The 19,859-nt window shown below is 40.9% G+C and overlaps 3 protein-coding genes and 1 long non-coding RNA gene across 7 annotated transcripts; 1 reads left to right on the top strand and 3 right to left on the bottom strand.

Moving 5' to 3' along the window:
* Nucleotides 1-1,423: 1,423 nt before the first annotated feature.
* Nucleotides 1,424-2,234, bottom strand: qrfp (pyroglutamylated RFamide peptide). Its single transcript, XM_045709640.2, has one exon. It carries the CDS (start codon nt 2,197-2,199, stop codon nt 1,723-1,725), a length of 477 nt encoding a protein of 158 aa, XP_045565596.2. The 5' UTR covers nt 2,200-2,234; the 3' UTR covers nt 1,424-1,722.
* Nucleotides 2,235-4,697: 2,463 nt separating this feature from the next.
* LOC106588388 (uncharacterized) lies at nt 4,698-17,472 on the top strand. The gene is made up of 3 exons (XR_001324650.3): nt 4,698-4,955; nt 16,099-16,255; nt 16,955-17,472. It is a non-coding gene; the product is annotated as an uncharacterized LOC106588388 (long non-coding RNA).
* Nucleotides 7,162-15,071, bottom strand: LOC106588385 (histone H3-like centromeric protein A). Of its 4 annotated transcripts, none has more exons than XM_014177302.3 (6): nt 14,973-15,071; nt 12,928-12,966; nt 12,529-12,709; nt 10,781-10,911; nt 10,228-10,302; nt 7,162-7,767 (listed from the first exon to the last, which is right to left on the bottom strand). In XM_014177302.3, the coding sequence occupies exons 3-6, from the start codon at nt 12,659-12,661 to the stop codon at nt 7,639-7,641; spliced, it is 468 nt and encodes a 155-aa protein (XP_014032777.1). In that variant the 5' UTR covers nt 12,662-12,709; nt 12,928-12,966; nt 14,973-15,071; the 3' UTR covers nt 7,162-7,638. The 4 variants fall into 4 exon arrangements, with proteins under 4 accessions (XP_014032777.1, XP_014032779.1, XP_014032780.1 ...); XM_014177304.3 differs by having other exon boundaries at nt 12,529-12,670; nt 14,973-15,052; XM_014177305.3 differs by lacking the exon at nt 14,973-15,071 and adding an exon at nt 14,727-14,961 and having other exon boundaries at nt 12,529-12,670.
* On the bottom strand, nt 15,152-19,624 carry LOC106588382 (proteasome subunit beta type-7). The gene is made up of 8 exons (XM_014177299.3): nt 19,394-19,624; nt 17,484-17,577; nt 17,282-17,379; nt 16,975-17,115; nt 16,613-16,728; nt 16,311-16,369; nt 16,080-16,231; nt 15,152-15,959 (listed from the first exon to the last, which is right to left on the bottom strand). The coding sequence occupies exons 1-8, from the start codon at nt 19,456-19,458 to the stop codon at nt 15,848-15,850; spliced, it is 837 nt and encodes a 278-aa protein (XP_014032774.2). The 5' UTR covers nt 19,459-19,624; the 3' UTR covers nt 15,152-15,847.
* Between the last annotated feature and the right edge of the window lie 235 nt (nt 19,625-19,859).

Below are 19,859 nucleotides of genomic sequence, written 5' to 3'. Positions count from 1 at the left end.
CAGAGGTGCCACAAACGTCTACTGTTTGGATGCTGTTTGGCGAGAGAGCAACTGGGGATGCAGCACGAAGGAATCTCTCAGCAGATGCCATAATGGAGGTCCGATCCAGTTGAATGTTTTAAGTGGGATGCTGCAGTTTTGCACATTATTTATTTTTCTTTGATATGGTGCAATATTCTATTATGCTGTTCAGATTGTATTCGTTTTGAATGGTTAGATTTGCACATTGTTTATATACATTTAAAAAGTTATACTTTTGTTAGGGTTGAACTGGCTATTTGTATGCATAACCTTTATAATATACCGGGGAAGCTATGATACAATATTAAGTATATAAACTACGGATAAATCAACTGCTGAAGACAGGAAGAACGACACCCGGCGACAGGAAGTGCGTCACTAGGCTGGGACCTGCCTGCACGCCGATGTTAGGATGAGCAAGTTTAAACCACGCTCCTCCTCCCTCTGACAGGCCAGCATTGAGCGGGAACTATCTCTGTCAGAGTATAAAAGAGAGAACAATAGAATGTGACGCCCTCTTCTGTTTGCCCTGCGAGGTATAACAGAGAGACCGTATACGAACGACATATTTACCATACACGTGTTTGCATTAATTAAAGTACAGCTAAATCAGAAGTTACTATGTGCTGACTATTTTGTTCTGATATCAGAAACGAACAGGACGCAACTTTAACACTTTAAATGCAAATGTTAAATAACATTATTTTTCATAACAAACCAATGCATTGTTAAATACATTGTGGTTAAGGTAGAGTATGATTTAATTTAATCATTTAATTAGAATTGTTTTAACACATTGTTTTAACACACAGTCAAACTATTGCAAAAAAATACAAAACATATATATAGCCGTTTGGGAGCCAAAACATTCGGCTGTTTTTGTTGAGCTGAGCCGAACGAGCCGACTCACTGAAAAGAGCCGGAATGCACATCCCTACTAGCCAATGATTTTCTAGGGCTGAAATTAACCTAGCTGTTGTCAGGTAAAATAGAGTGTAGGAGGTTTCCGCGAATGTATGCTATTGCGTCATACTGAAGAAAAATAGACTATGAAGATATAATAGCATATGTTTTACTTGAAATTAAATATTTAATAAAGTCTGTAGAATAAGTAAAGAACAAAAATAAATACATGTATTCTTACAACTCTCATTTTTATTTGACGTACTTAAACTTTTGAAAATGTTGTAACTGACAATTCATGAGTGGTAATTTCTATTTGGTGTTTATTTGCTTTCATAATATTTTATGTTTCTTAATTTAAGAGAAAATATACGTGTAATGATGTCCTATGTTCATTTGTTATTGTATTGCAATTTGACATTTAATTTAAAAAATAAAAAGGATATCAAAATACCTTTTTCACCTTAGGTCTTAAATCATGGACAACATAACATAAACATTCACATACCCTCAATCATTTTATTATGTAACAATTATGATACATTGACAGACATTTTCTGACCACTTGGTAAACTTTCTGTTTATCAGTTTGTCAGTATCTTTCTCTGATGATACATATCTCATTATAATGTACTGATTGATTGCTCTGACATAAGTGTCAATCAGTACATCTCTACTGTCAACTCATCCCTCCCTTCATCATCTTCATCCTCCAGCCCTCTACCTTACCCGTTTCCAAGTTCCCCACACTCCAGAAGTCCAAGTGCCTCCTATTTTTCCTGACCCCTCCCTCCTTTTTTACTTCCTTCCGAAGCGGAACCCGAAGCCTCCCTTCTCTCTGTTGAAAGCCTGAAGCCCGCCGGCGATGGATGTGAGAGCTTCGTTCCTCTTTCCTCCCCCCTCTCCTTCCTCTTCTCCCCCCTCTTGGTAGTGCAGAGTGTCCATAGGGTGACCGGGGAAGGGACCCAGCGGCCTCCTCTCCAGATCCCCCCTCTGGCCCCTCATCAAGCCCTTCTGTCCCCAGCTGTTCTCTGCCACCAGCTCCCTGAGCAGGCCCAGGCGTGGGTCCTCTGGTCCCAGCTCCAGCAGCTGCCCCCAAGAGCGGAGGCCCGCTGCAGCTACAGCCCCTGGGACATCGAGGGAGGCTTGGAGCTGGAGTAAGTCAGCCTCCCACTCAGGGTTCTCCAATGTGGGCAGGATGGCAAGGGGGAAGTGGGGGTGCCCGTGTGCCCCAGGGATGGGAACCAGCAGAGCCAGTGAGAAAAGAGTGAGCATCGGCTGAGAGGCACAGAGAAGGAACGAAGATAGTCTCATCTATAGGTTGTTGGAAAGATAAAGTAGTTGTGAAATAAATCACAAAATGTAAATAGAGTCAATGCATCATAAATTGCAAACCTATCCAGATATTTGCAAGCCCTGATTCTTAGGGCCCTGTTAAAGAATGATACAAAATGAACTGTGTGGGGCAAGAAACCTCAACTTCATAACAGAGCATTCCTCCTTCCCCCACAAAAATGTAATTTTACCCTGAAATAGCACTAAGTGGGTTAGATAAGATAGGACAGCAGCACACAAAATGCACACCTAACATGCAGATTTCTACAGATATTTAGTTAGAACTATTTACTATGTAAGCACTGAATCATATGTACCTGTTGACAATATTATTACACAGAAATAAACAGAATATCAACATCCACACCTAATACCAACCACATAAGCATTGATATATCCATTGGCTTACCTTGTAGAGTTTTCAGTGTTTCTGCCTTGACATTCCCCTGACCCTTTAAATACCCCATAAATTAAGAGTTTATCAGCTGACAGCATCGTGTCCTCTGTCCCTGATTGGTTCATCGGGCCCTTGACGCACAAGTGTAACGCAACTCTGACATCTACATTCTTCTGGCTTGGAAACAGGTCTTACTTAACTGATGGACTCTAAAGTGCCCAATTATTGTGCTTGATTGTGAAGTGAATCATTAGGATTTGAAGAAACCTCCTTAAGGTCTCAGTCATTAAGGTCATCTCACAGGGAGGACACAGACACACCTGAAAGAATTCCATTGTCCGGTTCCTGACATAATCCCAATCATTACAGACATAGTTCATAAATACTCTGGATCAGTCACTTTTCCCAATTGAACGATTCTAGTAAAAACGTCATTCCAACACGAAAGATAACTTCTCTTTTGCTTTCTGTTTGCCATGTAAAGATCCTCATTTTTATATGGGTAGTCAAATGTTTTTGTTTGTTTTCTTATCAGTATATTGGTACCCAAGTTCATGTCATTGTCTGGTGTTGTTGGGTGTCTACAAAATATCCTATTCTGGGCAGTGGGTAATTGGTATTATGCAATCGTAAGTGGTTTATTGAGGTCACACCTACACTATACATTTTATTAATTATTTAACAGAGCGGTTATCCTCACAGAGGACAGTCCTGTGTGCTTAGTAAATTCTCCTTTCAAAGAAATTCTCTGGTACTTTTGTATACTTTTTAGCCAGTAGTTCTGAAAGTAGTAATTACAAGCCAAAAGTGGGCCCTGAAAATTGCTTCCTATGTCCTGTGTGTGCAGATATGCGCTCCCTCTCTCGTTCTGCTGTGTGCATCTCACTTGCTGTTACTCAAATGGCAAGGGGATGAAGCTCATTGGCTGAAACTCAAATTGCTAGGGGCTGTTATGGGCCATGTTGAGGAAAATGTTGCTCTGCAGCTTCCAGAAAAAAGTCGCTTTCAAACTAGGAATTTTGTCACCAGTTGAGGTGAAACAGCATACCACCCTACATCCCACTGCTGGCTTGTTTCTGAAGCTAAGCAGGGTTGGTCCTGGATGGGAGACCAGGTGGTGTTGGAGGGCCAGTATGAGGCACTCTCTACTCCAAAAAAAATACCCCAAGGCAGAGATTGGGGACATTGCCCTGTGTAGGGTGCTGTCTTTTGGATGGGGTGTCAAACGGGTGTCCTGACTCTCTGTGGTCACTAAAGATCTCATGGCACTTATTGTAAGAGTCGGGCTGTTAACCCCAGTGTCCTGGCTAAATTCCCAATCTGGACATCATACAGTCACCTAATCATACCTAGTTTACAATTGGCTCATTCATCCCCTTTAACTGTTCCCCAGGTCGTTGCTGTAAATGAGAATGTGTTCTCAGTCAACTTACCTGGTAAAATATGGGTAAATTAAAAAAAAAAAAAAAAATTCTGCTCATTGATCATGAATGAACTACACATTGAAACATCCAGCCCAAAGGAGGTTTAAAAAAAATACTAATTGCCAAAGTTCCGGAGCATATCTAAGAGGATTGTAGTATGATCTGAACTAAACCTGGGGCTGGATTCACAAAACATTACTTACGAAAAAACTTAAGCTGCTTAAGAAAAAAAATAAGAAGTTCATAAGATAGTTCGTAAATGCAATTCATCAAAAATGTTCTTAGGAATTCATCGTTTTCTTAGGAACTTCGTAAATATCTTCTTATGTGGCATTGACATTAGTGACGTGCTTGAAACCAGTAAATAATCTTATGTGACAGGGATGATAGGATTTGGCCCACTAAAGTGTTGATATTTCAATTTTATTACATTTATTTTTTTGCTTTATGTCTCGAGAATAAAAATGTTTTAGTTGGCTCGCAAACCCTTTACACAAACAAAAACATTTTTTTCACACATTATAGCCATCAGACTAACGTTAGCTACTGTACATCAAAACCAAAAATGGATAAACAAGGAAAGCTTAATAAAATCTCCAGTAAACAAGAGCTTGAAGTGATGGTGGAGGAAATAGCCGCCAGGAAAAGGTTGCTGTTGGGGAGACTTGAGACCAAAAAGAGAGGATGGGCGAGAGTGGCCGAGTCGGTCTCTGCCTTCGGGGGTATGGCAAGGGACAGTGACGCCGTAAAAAAGAAGTGGTCCGACATCAAGTCGGCTGCTAAGAAGAAGGGAGCTGAGAGACCGTTCATGTGGACCAGCTGGAGGAGAAGGTGTCGTCCATCATAGATATGGTGGTAGAGGTACTGCGTGACCGGTAAGTTAATTAGCTACGTTAGCCATCTAACGTGTAAAGACATTATAGCCAACAAAGCTAACGATGCTAAAGTTAGCCAAGTTCTTCTTTGCAAATTGACAAGATAGCGCTACCTATTTAACACTTCTAGAATATTGTAATATATTGTTAATTACTAGCTAGCTAGATAATGCGTGTTTAATTTGTATTCTTGCTGTATTTAAATATCCGGTAGCCAACTGTTTGTGTGGCGTAAGAAAACATTAACAATTACAAAAGTACCCATTCGTCTCAATACAAGGGTTTAGCTGTCCTAAAGTTAAGTAAATTTCCAAGAAGAAATCCCAAAGCATTATTTTCAAGAATCCTATTAATTCTTAACTTTTTTCTTAGGAAGAAACTTAGGAAAAACCTTAACATTTCCAAGAACTTTATTGAGGAATAGCAACTTTGCTTAACTTTCTTCTTAAGTCTACAGTTAAGTAAAAAATGGCAGTTAAGAAGAAATTTATACTGAAGGTTTTGTGAATCCGGCCCCTGGTCTGCTAAAAGCAGTCTAGTAAGGTACGACTTCTCAGATTTAACTGAGCTATCTGATCTGTTGAAAAATGCTTTTAGACAACGAGTAAATAAAATACAACCTACAGTTGAAGTCAGAAGTTTACATACACCTAATCCATAAACACTTAAACTTAGTTTTTCACAATTCTTGACATTTAATCCAATTAAAAATTCCCTGTCTTAGGTCAGTTAGGATCACCACTTTATTTGTGAATGTGAAATGTCAGAATAATAGCAGAGAGAATGATTTCTTTCAGATTTTATTTCTTTCATCACATTCCCAGTGTGTCAGAAGTTTACATACACTCAATTAGTATTTGGTAGCATTGCCTTTAAATTGTTTAACTTGGGTCAAACTGTTCGGGTAGTCTTCCACAAGCTTCCAACAATAAGTAGGGTGAATTTTGGCCCATTCCTCCTGACAGAGCTGGTATAACTGAGTCAGGTTTGTAGGCCTCCTTGCTCGCACACATTTTCTATGGGATTGAGGTCAGGGCTGTGATGGCCACTCCAATACCTTGAATTTGTTGTCCTTAAGCCATTTTGCCACAACTTTGGAAGTATGCTTGGGGTCATTGTCCATTTGCGACCATGCTTTAACTTCCTGACTGATGTCTTGAGATGTTGCGTCAATATATCCACATAATTTTCCTTCCTCGTGATGCCATCTATTTTGTGAAGTGCACCAGTCCCTCCTGCAGCAAAGCACCCCCACAACATGATGCTGCCACCCCCGTGCTTCACGGTTGGGATGGTGGTCTTCGGCTTGCAAGCCTCCCTCTTTTTCCTCCAAACATAACGATAGTCATTATGGCCAAACAGTTATATTTTTGTTTCATCAGACCAGAGGACATTTCTCCAAAAAGTACTATCTTTGTCCCCATGTGCAGTTGCAAACTGTAGTCTGGCTTTTTTTATGGCGGTTTTGGAGCAGTGGCTTCTTCCTTGCTGAGCGGCCTTTCAGGTTATGTCGATATAGGACTCAATGCACTTATTTTGGATCCATGAATAATATCCCCTTTAAAATGCATTAATGTACATTATGGCACTTGAATAAACAGTATTATTCTCTGTCCATGTGAATACATGAACGCCTTCTATTTGACTCAAAAAAAATCCTCGCCATTAAAGGGATGCTGCGCTGTTTAAACATCTAACTCAAAAAAAATTTTGCCCAGTGTGTTTCGCGGTCACAGGTGATGCCCTAGCACACCTGTAAACAGGACCATCTGAAGCTGTTCCAGGCAGGTGTGAAAATATCTGATTGGCTGCCTGCTGGGAAATCAGACAGATCAGGGGCCAGGAGGCAGCAGAAAGCTGTCCCAAGAGACCAATTAAAAAAGGGAGAGCCTAAAGGGGCATCTGGCAACACCACACCGTCAGATGAAAATACAATGAGACAAAAGGTGGTGGATGAAACCACATGCACACAAACACCAGAGACATGTTATAATTGGGCATGACAAATAACAGGTTAACATGAAAGAAACTAATGTCCAGGTTCTAAGGAATGGAACTGTAGTGCTACAATAGCTGTATGGGTCACCACCCTTCATTACAGAATGTGTCATTAGCAGGTTGTCCATAGACATCATATAATCCACTACATGTAATTCTACGATTTTATCCCTGCACATATGAAACAGAGGTATACAAATGTGAGCCATTTCTAATTGTTTTCGTACTGAATAAAAACATTTATTTAAAATCCAACATGAAAACAATTTATCTAAAAATTATTTACAGAAAATCTAATATTTTACAGATTTTACCAGTATACTAACTTGGCTTAGGTACCATGAGGTCCAAAACACAGATGAACTAAAGCAGTATACCCAACACAGTGTTGTCCCTTCACAATGTACAATGAAAATATGTGTTTCTAAATGCAAAACATTGGTCAATAGTCTTTGCCTGAGTTAGCATTTTGTTATAGAATATACAGAGGTTATAACTGGCATGAACATAATGCATGTATGTTTGGGGCAAATTAGATCCACTAATGCTTTGCATCAAAACATAGCATTGTTAGGTCCTCAACACCCCATGGTCCATGATCCAAGGTCACCTTGGCTGAGCTTGAGTGAAAAAAAAGAGGCTACAACAGACCCCATCCCAAGCCAAACTGCTCATCTGAGCATTCTCAGAGATCATCCACGCCTCGAATTCGCCGGGCAAGCTGAATGTCACGGGGGAACAGCGTTACACGCTTGGCGTGGATGGTACACAGGTAGGCGTCGGAAAACAGTAAAACGAGGAAAGCCTCTGCAGCCTGGAAGAGAAATAATGGTGTCAAACAAGGACCAGCAAACGTTCATATTGACAACACAATTAATAGGGATACAAAAAAAGCAGAGGAGATTTTTTTTTTTATGCAAATATGGAAAAAATACAAATAATAATGTGTACTATGATGTTATAATCATTTTAAACTGTGTACTATGATGTTATAATCATTTTAAACTGTAAGAAGGGTTTAGAGCAGAGGTCTCCAACATGTCGATCGCGAGCTACCAGTAGCTGCAATTGTCACGTGTTCCACCACAAACTGTCAAAAACAAATCTCACAAGTATCAGACACCGCAAACTCCCAGCTATTATTTAACCAATGCAACATTGACATCCCACCGCTGGTTAGCCACTATTGGCTTAAAAAGCCAAACTTAACACAATATATGCCAATTAATTTCCAGCAATATTGCCTCTTTTTTCCCCCGGTGTGGTGCGGGCGTTTGTCTATCACTCCATGTGTAGCCACTGCCAGTTGATGTGATAACAGTCTTGTGGGTTGACAGAAATACTTTCCCCAAAACCTTCTCAATTGAATGTTAACTGCAAAGTAAGCTTATTTGCAAACTTTGCCATGAAATAGGCAGCAGCAGTACAGAAACATCACTAGACCGGCACACTAGATGCGCATTTAACCTCTCTAGGGTAGGGGGCAGTATTTTCACATCCGGATAAAAAACGTACCCGATTTAATCTGGTTATTACTCCTGCCCAGAAACTAGAATATGCATATAACTGTTTGATTTGGATAGAAAACACCCTAAAGTTTCTAAAACTGTTTGAATGGTGTCTATGAGTATAACAGAACTCATATGGCAGGCCAAAACCTGAGAAGATTCTGTACAGGAAGTGCCCTCTCTGACCATTTCTTGGCCTTCTATAGCCTCTTTATCGAAAACAGAGGATCTCTGCTGTAACGTGACATTTTCTAAGGCTCCCATAGGCTCTCAGAAGGCGCCAGAACGTTGATGACTCTGCAGTCCCTGGCTGAAAAACAGTAGCGCATTTGGATAGTGGTCGATCTGAGAACAATGACACGGGTGCGCGCGTGCACATGAAGAGTCCATTTTCTTCTTTCAGTCTTTGAACGAAAACGACGTCTCCCGGTCGGAATATTATCGCTATTTTACGAGAAAATTTGATTTTAAACAGCGTTTGACATGCTTCGAAGTACGGTAATGGAATATTTTGAATTTTTTTGTCACGACATGCGTCCGCGCGTCACCGTTCGGATAGTGTCTTGAACGCAAGAACAAAACAGAGGATATTTGAACATAACTATGGATTATTTTGAACCAAAACAACATTTGTGGATGAAGTAGAAGTCCTGGGAGTGCATTCTGACGAACAGCAAAGGTAATCCAATTTTTCTTATAGTAATTCTGAGTTTAGTGAACGCCAAACTTGGTGGGTGTCAAATTAGCTAGCCCGTGATGGCGAGCTATCTACTCAGAATATTGCAAAATGTGCTTTTGCCGAAAAGCTATTTTAAAATCTGACACCGCGATTGCATAAAGGAGTTCTGTATCTATAATTCTTAAAATAATTATGTTTTTTGTGAATGTTTATCGTGAGTAATTTAGTAAATTCACCAGAAGTTTTCGGTATGTTTGCTAGTTCTGAACGTCACATGCTAATGTAAAAAGCTGTTTTTTGATATAAATATAAACTTGATTGAACAAAACATGCATGTATTGTATAACATAATGTCCTAGGAGTGTCATCTGATGAAGATCATCAAAGGTTAGTGATGCATTTAGCTGTGGTTTTGGTTTTTGTGATATTATATGCTAGCTTGAAAAATGGGTGTGTGATTATTTCTGGCTGGGTACTCTCCTGACATAATCTAATGTTTTGCTTTCGTTGTAAAGCCTTTTTGAAATCGGACAATGTGGTTAGATTAACGAGAGTCTTGTCTTTAAAATGGTGTAAAATAGTCATATGTTTGAGAAATTGAAATAATAGCATTTTTAAGGTTTTTGAATATCGTGCCACTTGATTCCACTGGCTGTTGACTAGGTGGGACGATTTCGTCCCACATACCCGAGAGAGGTTAAAAGGGCCAGATGTGCAATTAAAGGGGAATTACACACAAATCAATTCATACAAACCACATCAATTTAAAAAATAAATCTAAAAACAGTCAAATTAAAACAGAAAATTCATCCGATTTTATAGTGCCCCTCTTGAGTTTTATTTAACCATTCTTTTTTTTAAACAGTATATTGACAGAAAATACAGCGCACTATTTTCTCTTGTACACTCAGGAGCTGGGGAAGAGTGGCAGGGGAGAGAAGAATGTGCTTTTTCGAAAGCTAGAGAAAAATGTGTAGCTTGTTTCATTTTTATAAAGTAGCTCTCATGCTAGAAAATGTTGGAGACCCCTGGTTGAGTATTGATATAACAGTTATTCAGATAAGCACAGGAGTGGGAACCAACATACCTCCTGCAAGGCCAGAAGAGCGTTCACCTGCCATCTCATGAAGTCCCTGCTATAAGTCTGGCACACCTCCCGAACCTGCGTAGTCAACATGAGTAAACAACCTTGTAATTCACTGCTGCGGCAATTCTGTAATTTTGCAATGATTTTGTCCAACTTGTCAAGAAAATGCACTGACAAGGGAATGTTTGGTGACATGTGGCTTAATTGGTCAAAATTGCAAACCCCCTTATTGTAGTACGGTGATTGGTCAGTTGTGTGAGATAATATTGCGATGATTTGACTGTTGTATGCGGTAATAGTATGGTGATTGGTCAAATATGCAAGCTCTCGCATAATATGCGGAGAATTGTTGATTTTGCAACCAAAAAAAGGGTCAAGTTCACTGGGCTAACTATGTATTATCAACAAGTAATGTATTGTCAAACAGTGGCAGCATCCATCTAAGAATGTAAGGTGACTATAGACAAAATGGTGGTTGTAAAATCAGTTCGCAGGAGCCATGTGCTAACCAACCTCTACCAGACAAGAAAGGACAGAACCAGGGGCATCGTACCAGGCGTGCAAACGGTCCCTTGCGCAAAAGCAAGTCAGTGCTTTTCTGGTACTTGCGAATTTCCAGCAGAGCTCGGTTGCCAGGGCGAAACCTTCTCTTTTTTTGCGGGGAGGGAGCTGGACCTGCAGGGGCTAGAGGGACCCAGATCATCTTTAAACAATGATAACAGAACCTTATAATTCTTCATTGCAACACTTTCAACTAGTGGTCACATACAGTGCATTCATAAAGCATTCAGAGCCCTTCCCTTTTCCCACATTTTGTTATGTCACAGCTTTTTTTTTTTATCCTCAAATCTACACACAATACCTATAATGTCAAAGCAAAACCTGTTTTTTTAATACATGCAAATGTATTAAAAATAAAAAACAGAAATACCTTATTTACACAAGTATTCAGACCCTTTGCTATGAGACTCGAAATTCAGCTCAGGTACATCTGGTTTCCTTTGATCATCCTTGAGATGTTTCTACAACTTCATTGGAATCCACCTGTGGTATATTCAATTGATTGGACATGATTTGGAAAGGTACACACCTGTCTATATAAAAGGCCCCACAGTTGACAGTGCATGTCAGAGCAAAAACCAAGCCATGAGCTTGAAGGAATTGTGTGTAGAGCTCCGAGACAGGATTGTGTCGAGGCGCAGATCTGAGGAAGGGTACCAAAACATTTCTGCAGCAATTGAAGATCCAACATTCTTAAATGGAAGTAGTTTGGAACCACCAAGACTCTTCCTAACGCTGGCCGTCCGGCCAAACTGAGCAATTGGGGGAGAAGGGCCTTGGTCAGGGAGGTGACCAAGAACCCGATGGTCACTATGACACGAGCTCCAGAGTTCCTCTGTGGAGATGGGAGAACCTTCCAGAAGTACAACAATGTCTGCAGCACTCCACCAATCATGCCTTTACGGTAGAGTGGCCAGACGGAAGCCACTCCTCAGTAAAAGACACATGACAGTCCATTTGGAGTTTGCCTAAAGGCACCTAAAGGACTCTCAGACCATGAGAAACAAGATACTCTGGTCTGATGAAACCAAGATTGAACTCTTTGACCTGAATGCCAAGTGTCACGTCTGGAGGAAACCTGGCACCATCCCTACGGTGAAGCATGGTGGTGGCAGCATCATGCTGTGGGGATGTTTTTCAGCGGCAGGGACTGGGAGACTAGTCTGGATCGAGGGAAAGATGAACAGCGCAAAGTACAGAGAGATCCTTGATGAAAACCTGCACCAGAGTGCTCAGGACCCCAGAATGGGGAGTAGGTTCACCTTCCAACAGGACAACAACTCTAAGCACACAGCCAAATCAACACAGGAGTGGCTTCGGGACAAGTCTCTGAATGTCCTTGAGTGGCCCAGCCAGAGCCCAGACTTGAACATCTCTGGAGAGACCTGAACATAGGCTGTAATCGCTGCCAAAGGTGAATCCACAAAGTACTGAGTAAAGGGTGAATACTTGTGTAAATGTATTATTTCAGTTTTTTTTTTATTTAATACATTTGCTAAAATTTCTAAAAACCAGTTTTTGCTTTGTCATTATCGGGTATTGTGTGTAGATTGATCATGGATTTTTTTTTTAAACTCAATTTTAGAATAAGGCTGTAACGTAACAAAATGTGGAAAAAGTCAAGGTCTGAATAATTTCCGAATGCACCGTACATAGCTAAACAAAAACAGTTTGCTTCAGTGTAAGCATTGAGAAGCCATGAGTCCAACCCACATTCCCCCTTCTCCCTATTCCCCTCACCCGATGGTCCGCTCAGCCGTGGTGCCTTTGCCTTTGATGTTGAAGCAGTCGCGGTGGAGGCTGGAGGCCGACGCTTGGGTACTGCACCCTTGCGCCGGCTTGCAGAAGAAACGTCAGGATCGCGACGGGGCATCCTCCAATACTAGTTCACAAAACAGTGTCAATGAAGCCAAACTGTTGCCTGATAGTGAAGAGGAGATAGAGAAAAGTAAATGCGTTGTGACTTGCTCCAGTATTGACCATATAGGTTTGCATGGTCTTCGTCATTAATCTTGCATGTCATCACACACACACAACCCTGTTAGCCATATGGTGTATATTGAAAAAGAAGAATCGAAAGGGTTGGACTCAAAATGCATACTGAAAAAATAAAAATCGATTTGGAACCGGGCTGCCTACCAGGAGTGAGCCAGGTGCCCCTCTGTCCGACAGCGAATTCTGTTCAAGACAAAAGTGACATAATTATGCATGTGTAATAATACATTTTATATAGCGCTTTTCATTACAAAAGGGGAAGCAGGTAGCCTAGTGGTTAGAGCGTTGGGCCAGTAACTGAAAGGTTGCTAGATCGAATCCCCGAGCTGACAAGGTAAAAATCTGTCGTTCTGCCCCTGAACAAGGCAGTTAACCCACTGTTCCTAGGCCATCATTGTAAATAAGAATTTGTTCTTAACTGACTTGCCTAGTTAAATACATTTAAAAAAAATAATAATTAAAAACAAGTAGAATCTCAAAGTCGCTTAAAAAACAACATGTGTCAGTTCTTGGGTGATGGTCTTCAACAGCATTAGATGATAGGCAATTTCGGAAAAGTAGTATCTTGAGCAGATGGAGCATAGATGGAGCAGCCAGGGAGGTAGGTAAAAACATCTAACAAACAGGCCACGGAGCTCTTCATCGGGCACCTCGTCGTCTTTGATGTTCACAGTTCCTGGATCGTCCACTACTGAATTGTAGCAACCACTTGGGCGAGGCTTCAGCGACTGTAAAAGCAGCAGTATAACCACTACTCCTCAGCAGCAGTCCGGAAAAGCCCCCTACGAGGCGAGCCTCTGCATCACCTCACACCGCTGTCCACCTCTAAGAACCGGGGCAGTTGGCCAAAAAGCTGATGCTGTTGATCTGGTGTTGCCGCATCATTAATACCACACTATATTAGCTAGCCAAGCCAAAACAAGTTATCAAAAACAAAGAAGGTTGATTTAAAAAGGCCATAGCCCGGTGTACCCCGGGCCAGGTTAATCAAACCCCCTCAGTGACAAGGTTAGGGTTCAGGGTAGGATTGTCTCAAGGGTCCCACTTACCAGACCATGGTAGATGCTAACTCTGGCTGTGTCATGTTAGGCTTAGGCATGACATTGTGGGGTCACGTTCAGGGGGGTGTTCTGATAGGTGCAACGTTCTTCACTACATCTGAACGTTCGGAAGATAAGCAATCTGTTATACATAAAACATAATACAACGGATGGGTCTAATCCTGGATGCTGATTGGTTAAAACCGCATTCCAGCCAGTGTCAGTTCCACAAAGTACCACCAACTAAAGCTGACATTTAAATGCCTATTTAATCTGTTCCATCTCACTGTGCAATCCACTGTCTCATCAGCCCAGCCAGGCAATTTATAAACTTGATCTCTACTATAAAAAAAGCATCTAGACATCTCCCATTTCTGTTAGACAAGCATTTGATTTAACAGCAGAGGTTTTATAAACCTTGCTGTCAGTGTCTCCGACATTTGCAAAACTGTTTCAATATTGAAATTCGATCTTCAGTTGTCACTAATGAAAAAGCTGGGATGAGACAGTCAGCTTTTCTTAGCCTGTCCAAATCATTAATCAGCTGTTATAACTATTCAGGATATAGACAAAGGAATGTCTATAGAAAACAGTTCAAACTAAAAGGCAGCTAGATGGCTGTATTTCCAGTTTCAGTTTGAAATGATTGTCGTAGCTGTGTTGTTGGCTAGCTCCTCAGTACAGTATCCTGACAAGAGATGCGAAATCGCGCATCATTAGCTCATTCTTATGGACCTACCGCTAGAAAACAGCTTAACGTTAAGTGTCTGAACGTTCTGTAACGTTGCACCGTCCTGGATATGCCTCTGAACTCAACCAGGGCCAAACTGGAAACAATGCAAACCCGCATTTACTCAAAAGGTAACAAGCAGATAGTTAGCCAATTCGCCACAAGCTACTTACATTATCTAGTTAGCATCGGGTTGAACCCATAGAATTGTAAATCAAGAATTAAAATACGGTAACTAGCACGTTCATTTTCGGGAGGTAAGAAAGCTAGCGTTAAGTAACAAGTTCTTCGTAGAGCTTTGCATCTAATAAATTAGTTAGCTACTAATTAGCTAGCTATTGAGCAAGCATGCCACCGCAAACTAAGCAAACCATACAGAGCTAGCATCATTTTTGAACGTGTCGAAATTCCACACTTACCAGCCGATATAAATCTTATGTAAAGAGCTTTTTGTCAACAATGCACCAAAGACTAAACCTCTCCCTGAACCAATGTGACAGAAATTCAAACGACGCTCCTTAGTCGCAGAACCAATGAGATGTATCGATGGGCGTATGAAAACGCCTTGTTTACCGTTACTCCAATGGGTGGTGTTAGAGAAAGTGAAGCTGCTCGTTTATTGGGTAAATCAGTCAGCTCGAGCATGTGATTTAACATGACGTTAACGTACAATCACAGATACAACAATGAGCCAGAAATTTCACCTGACGTATAAATGTGAAGCATCGGTTGGCTATAAAAATCTTTGTTACACTAGTAACAGCATATCTAGCAGTAGTATGTCATACTCTAGTAATATAACAAAGTAGCTTTGTAACTCTGGGCAGCTCAGTTGTAGCTCTGGGCAGCAGCTCTGGGCAGGCTGGTGTAAGAACAATTATACAGGCATATTCAACAGATTCAGGTGTGGAGTTATCATAGTGACTGTGCTGTACTATTGCATGCATGTTCTGGTAGAAGCAGGGCTGCCCAACTCTCTTCCTGGAGATCTGTCCTGTAGGTTCAGTCCAACCCTAATTTAGCATATCTGATTCAGCTAATTAAGGTCTTGTTGAGCAGCTAATTAGCAGAATCAGGCTTGTTAAAGTAGGATTGGACTGAAAACCCACAGGACTGTAGATCTCCAGGAAGAAGGTTGGGCAGCCCTGTCCTAATAGGTTTAATAAAAACATCTAAATGCATTAGTTGTATTTTGGTAGTAAGTACCGGTCAGGATTTAGAATTAAAGTAGACATTTTTACTAATGAGTTTTGGAATTCATGTGGATTTGATAACGCCTGCAGCAGCATAGATTTTACTGAGCGTCCATAAGCTGAATTGATTCATCAACGACGTCCAGAGGCAGGGGTGTGACGGTCTTTGTTAAAACTGCAGTGGTGCCAGGCTTGTACTTGTACTGTCCTTCTCTGGAAATGGGCAAAGAGAAAGGAAATATTTACAGTATATTGTAATTCCCATTATGAATAATCAAGTAATAATCACACATTTGTGTTGGTTGTAGCCCAGTAGAAACTTGTATGGCTCACTTTTTCCCCTTCTGGGCAGGTTGGTCATAGCTCCTAAGGTACTGAACCCCTGCCTGAGTGATGACACACAGGTCCACGTTACTGCCAGAGCCCAAGTCACAGAAAATCCCAGCAGCAATGGCATCCCGCACCAGCTTTTTAGCCTCTTCCAGCTGAGCAAGAGACAGATAAGACAGGTGAGCAATACATTGGATGAAATTAACTGTTCAATGAAAAATAACTGCATCTCACCTCCATGTTTGGTCTGTATCTGTCTTCAAAGATAGAAATAGCTGCACCTGCTCCTGAACCTGCAAATACAACGGCAGTACTGTTACCTTTTTCTAATGTTTCAATATTCAATACAACTTACCATTAGAAGCTCTTCCCACGGCCCAGATTAATTATTTGATGGCAGATGATTACCAAAGACAAACAAGACAGGCATCCATCTGATTATGCTGGACTGAAACACAAGGACATGGTGCAAAAAAAAAAGTCTCCATCGCTGATAAAGTCAAGCATTGACTAGATAAACAAATGGAGATCAATACCCATAGTAAGGAATGGTAGTTTGTCATAGGAGCCGTGTGGGTAGACACTGTAGAGGTGAGCGCCAGTCACATCCACACCTCCAACAATCAGAGAGGAGCCAATATGTCCCTGGTACCTGGAATGGAAGCATGGCAGAAGCCACAATTTAGGTGTAGAGAGCTACAATGTAATAGCATCATCAATGTTTGTGATAAAATTGTAATCAAATGCGGGATTTGATATTGATGAAGGCACTATTGTGGCAGTTTTCTATTATGGTCTGGAAAGTAACTAGATTGTCAGCATGCAAACAATGTTATGAGAATGGCCACTGTAGATGTCTTATTTTCCCATCGTCACAGACTCACTCATGCTCTCTCACCTGAAGAGCATCTGTTTCAGTTGTCGGGTAACCATGACAACAAGGGGAGGACGTCCTGTGCTGAGTGAGTGCAGCTCCACATTGGATGACATTATCTGAGTGGTGACTTCAGCATCTGCAGCCACACCTGCTCCACAACAGCTACAATAAAAATTGAGATTAGTGGGTGAAACATGGTGGTTCAAATAGACATCAACAAAAGCCCCAGTCTGTGCATACCATTGTACAGGGGCTGATGCTCAACTACATATGGGTTATACAAGCTACACTATTATACTGTACAAGGTGTATTCTTTGTGGCACTTACTAGATGTTGGGAGCAATGTAGTGGATCTTCATGCAATTCTTGTCAGCTACCACCATGTCATCAGTGGCTCTTGTGTCAGCTCCAAGTATCACCCCATCCTGTGGCAGGAGGAAACGCAAACTATAATCATACTTTGTGCTGAGCTCAATCCTGAGACCACTACATCACAGTAAACAGAAAATATATAATGACTGATTCTCACCTTGAATACTATGCCAGCGATGGTGGTTCCAGTCTTCCTTGCCTTAGGAGAACTGTAACCAAGCTCTGACAAATTCCCCTCCAACACAGCATTCCTGCAAATTGAGAACTTATTATGCAATGTTGGGTATATTTAGAGAAGCTGGCTTTGTGTTGGCCTAAGCAGAGCCCGGCCGATCACTGGGGCCATGCTTCCTGCCACCAGCACCTCTATACAAGTCAGAGGAAGGCCCTAAAAATTTGTCAAAGACTCCAGCCACCCTACTCAGAATTCTCTGCTACCACACGGCAAGCGGTACCTTAGCGCCAAGTCTAGGTCCAAAAGGCTCCTTAACAGCTTCTGCCCCCAAGCCATAAGAATATCAAACAGTTAATCAAATGGCTGTACTATTTGCAACCCCCCCCTCCCTTTTTTTTTTTTTACGCTACTGCTACTTGCTGTTTTATCTATGCATAGTCACTTTACCCCTACCTACATGTACATATTGGCTCAATTACCTCGACTAACCTGTTAACCCCTGCACATTGACTCGGTACCCCCTGTATATAGCCTGGTTATTTTGTGTTACTTTAAAACTTGTAGTAAATATGACTTTTTCTTAATTTGTTGGTTAAGGGCTTTTAAGTAAGCATTTCAAGGTAAGGTCTACACCTGTTGTCTTCAGCACGTGACAAATACAATTAGATTTTTAGATATCTGCCGATATTGGCCATAACACTACCGTATCAGCCGATAACGCCACCAATAAGACATTCAATTCATTGGATGAAAAAAGTAAATCTCATGCTGATCTGAACACTTATGGGCATTCTCATGTGTCATTGTCACAATGTATGAAATCAAAATGTGAAGCATAGTTATTGGACTCTTTTGGATGGCAATTTATGAGCATTCAGTGTGGAAAAATTACACTTTTATTTCCCCACTGTAAAACAGTATTGGCAGATATCGGTAAGTTTTGCCCCCCCCCAAAAAACGATATCAGGCCCCCCCAAAAAAACTGTCAGGCTATAAACATAAGCCTACTAAAACCAGAAATTCAGGAAATCTTCCTCTACTGTCTCTAAAACTATTTACATGGTAACAATGTAGGCCTACAGTGATTATCCTGTTTTAAACTGCAATGTTGTTCATTATTTTTCGGTATGTTCACAATTTTACACAACCAGACAAATTGAATAAAATTCAGAAAATTAAAAGGAAAATTCTGTCACTTTTTAACCTCAATCATCTCCAGCACAAAACCTGTCTAAAAAAAAAAAGTTATTGGTCACACATATTTAGCAGATGTTATTGTAGGTGTAGTGAAATGCTTGTATAAACTGTTTCTATGATCTGTGGTTAAAAAGTTAAAGGCTAGAAAATTGTTTAATCACAGGGTAGGATTAAAAGTAAAGTGATTTTCAAAACCTGCAACAAGGGAAGGTATTTTCTTGCTTTCCACATCCCCGTGAATCTCATTGTTTGAAAATGTTTTAACTTTTGATGTCATCTGGTATAACTTTATATATTTCTTACTACAAAAAAGAAAATGTGCCCTTTTCACACATGTTAGCTCCTCCAACCAGCCTCCTTTGGACTATAGGAGGGTGGGCTCATTGTAGTTGGTGGAATGGAAAAAAATGGAACGGAGTCAAACGTGGTTGCCATATGTTTAATGCCATTACAATCAGCCAGTCCTCGTATAGTTCCTCCCAAAAGCCTCTGGTTGACATTGGTATTGTGCAGAGAATGAAAATTAGGTTGAAAAGTGGTGGAGTTGCCCTTTAATTGTGCGCAAATTGGGTCTCGATCAATGTTATGGTCTTAACTCGAACCCCTGACATCCACCTCAAGTCACAATACATAAAAAATGAATTGCAGTAAATGTTTCTCAAATTACCCTGTGGACCACTAAGAAATTAACTCACCTGCGAGTGTTCTCAAAGGAAAAACCAGCGCTTTGAGGTTGGGGAGGTCGAGAATTATGGAGCATCTTCAATCAAGATGGGCGAACGAATCCACAACTCGAGAACCCTCAGGTGAAAGGAGAGAGCCTACTGCACTTTACTTTTCAACCCCTTTTACTTTGTTAAACGCTTACACGGTAAACTGTCTCGGTTGGATGTGTCAGCGTTTCGTGGGGTGAACTTTCACTTTCAATTTTAACACCGCCTCAGACGAATCAAAATACAGTATAGGACAGGGAGCACAACATTGTCATGGCTAGAAGGGTTACAGCTTGTCAAATTAACTTCAAAAGTTGATTTGTTTTTAATTTGAGCTAAGCCTTCTAACCTAATCCTCCTAACCTGCTACGTAAATTCTAACTTGCTGCAAAAAGTCCAATCTGAAACTGTATCCCATCTTGTCAAAACAGAACAAAATGGATTCTCA

The sequence above is a fragment of the Salmo salar genome, chromosome 27 (genome assembly GCF_965601325.2).
Source record: "Salmo salar chromosome 27, fSalSal1, whole genome shotgun sequence".
NCBI lineage: Eukaryota > Metazoa > Chordata > Actinopteri > Salmoniformes > Salmonidae > Salmo > Salmo salar.
The sequence above is the reverse complement of the archived record's forward strand: the minus strand, read 5'-3'. Positions and strand labels throughout refer to the sequence as shown.

Coding starts and splice junctions, on each gene's coding strand:
- qrfp (XM_045709640.2), bottom strand. CDS start 2,199: ATGCTCACTCTTTTCTCACTGGCTCTGCTGGTTCCCATCCCTGGGGCA.
- LOC106588385 (XM_014177302.3), bottom strand. CDS start 12,661: ATGCCCCGTCGCGATCCTGACGTTTCTTCTGCAAGCCGGCGCAAGGGT. Junction 10,303..10,780: donor AGGGACCGTTTGCACGCCTG/GTACGATGCCCC, acceptor TTGACTACGCAG/GTTCGGGAGGTGTGCCAGAC. Junction 7,768..10,227: donor CTCTTCTGGCCTTGCAGGAG/GTATGTTGGTTC, acceptor TTTCTCTTCCAG/GCTGCAGAGGCTTTCCTCGT.
- LOC106588382 (XM_014177299.3), bottom strand. CDS start 19,458: ATGCTCCATAATTCTCGACCTCCCCAACCTCAAAGCGCTGGTTTTTCC. Junction 17,116..17,281: donor TACATTGCTCCCAACATCTA/GTAAGTGCCACA, acceptor TTTTTATTGTAG/CTGTTGTGGAGCAGGTGTGG. Junction 16,370..16,612: donor ACTACCATTCCTTACTATGG/GTATTGATCTCC, acceptor TTGTATTTGCAG/GTTCAGGAGCAGGTGCAGCT.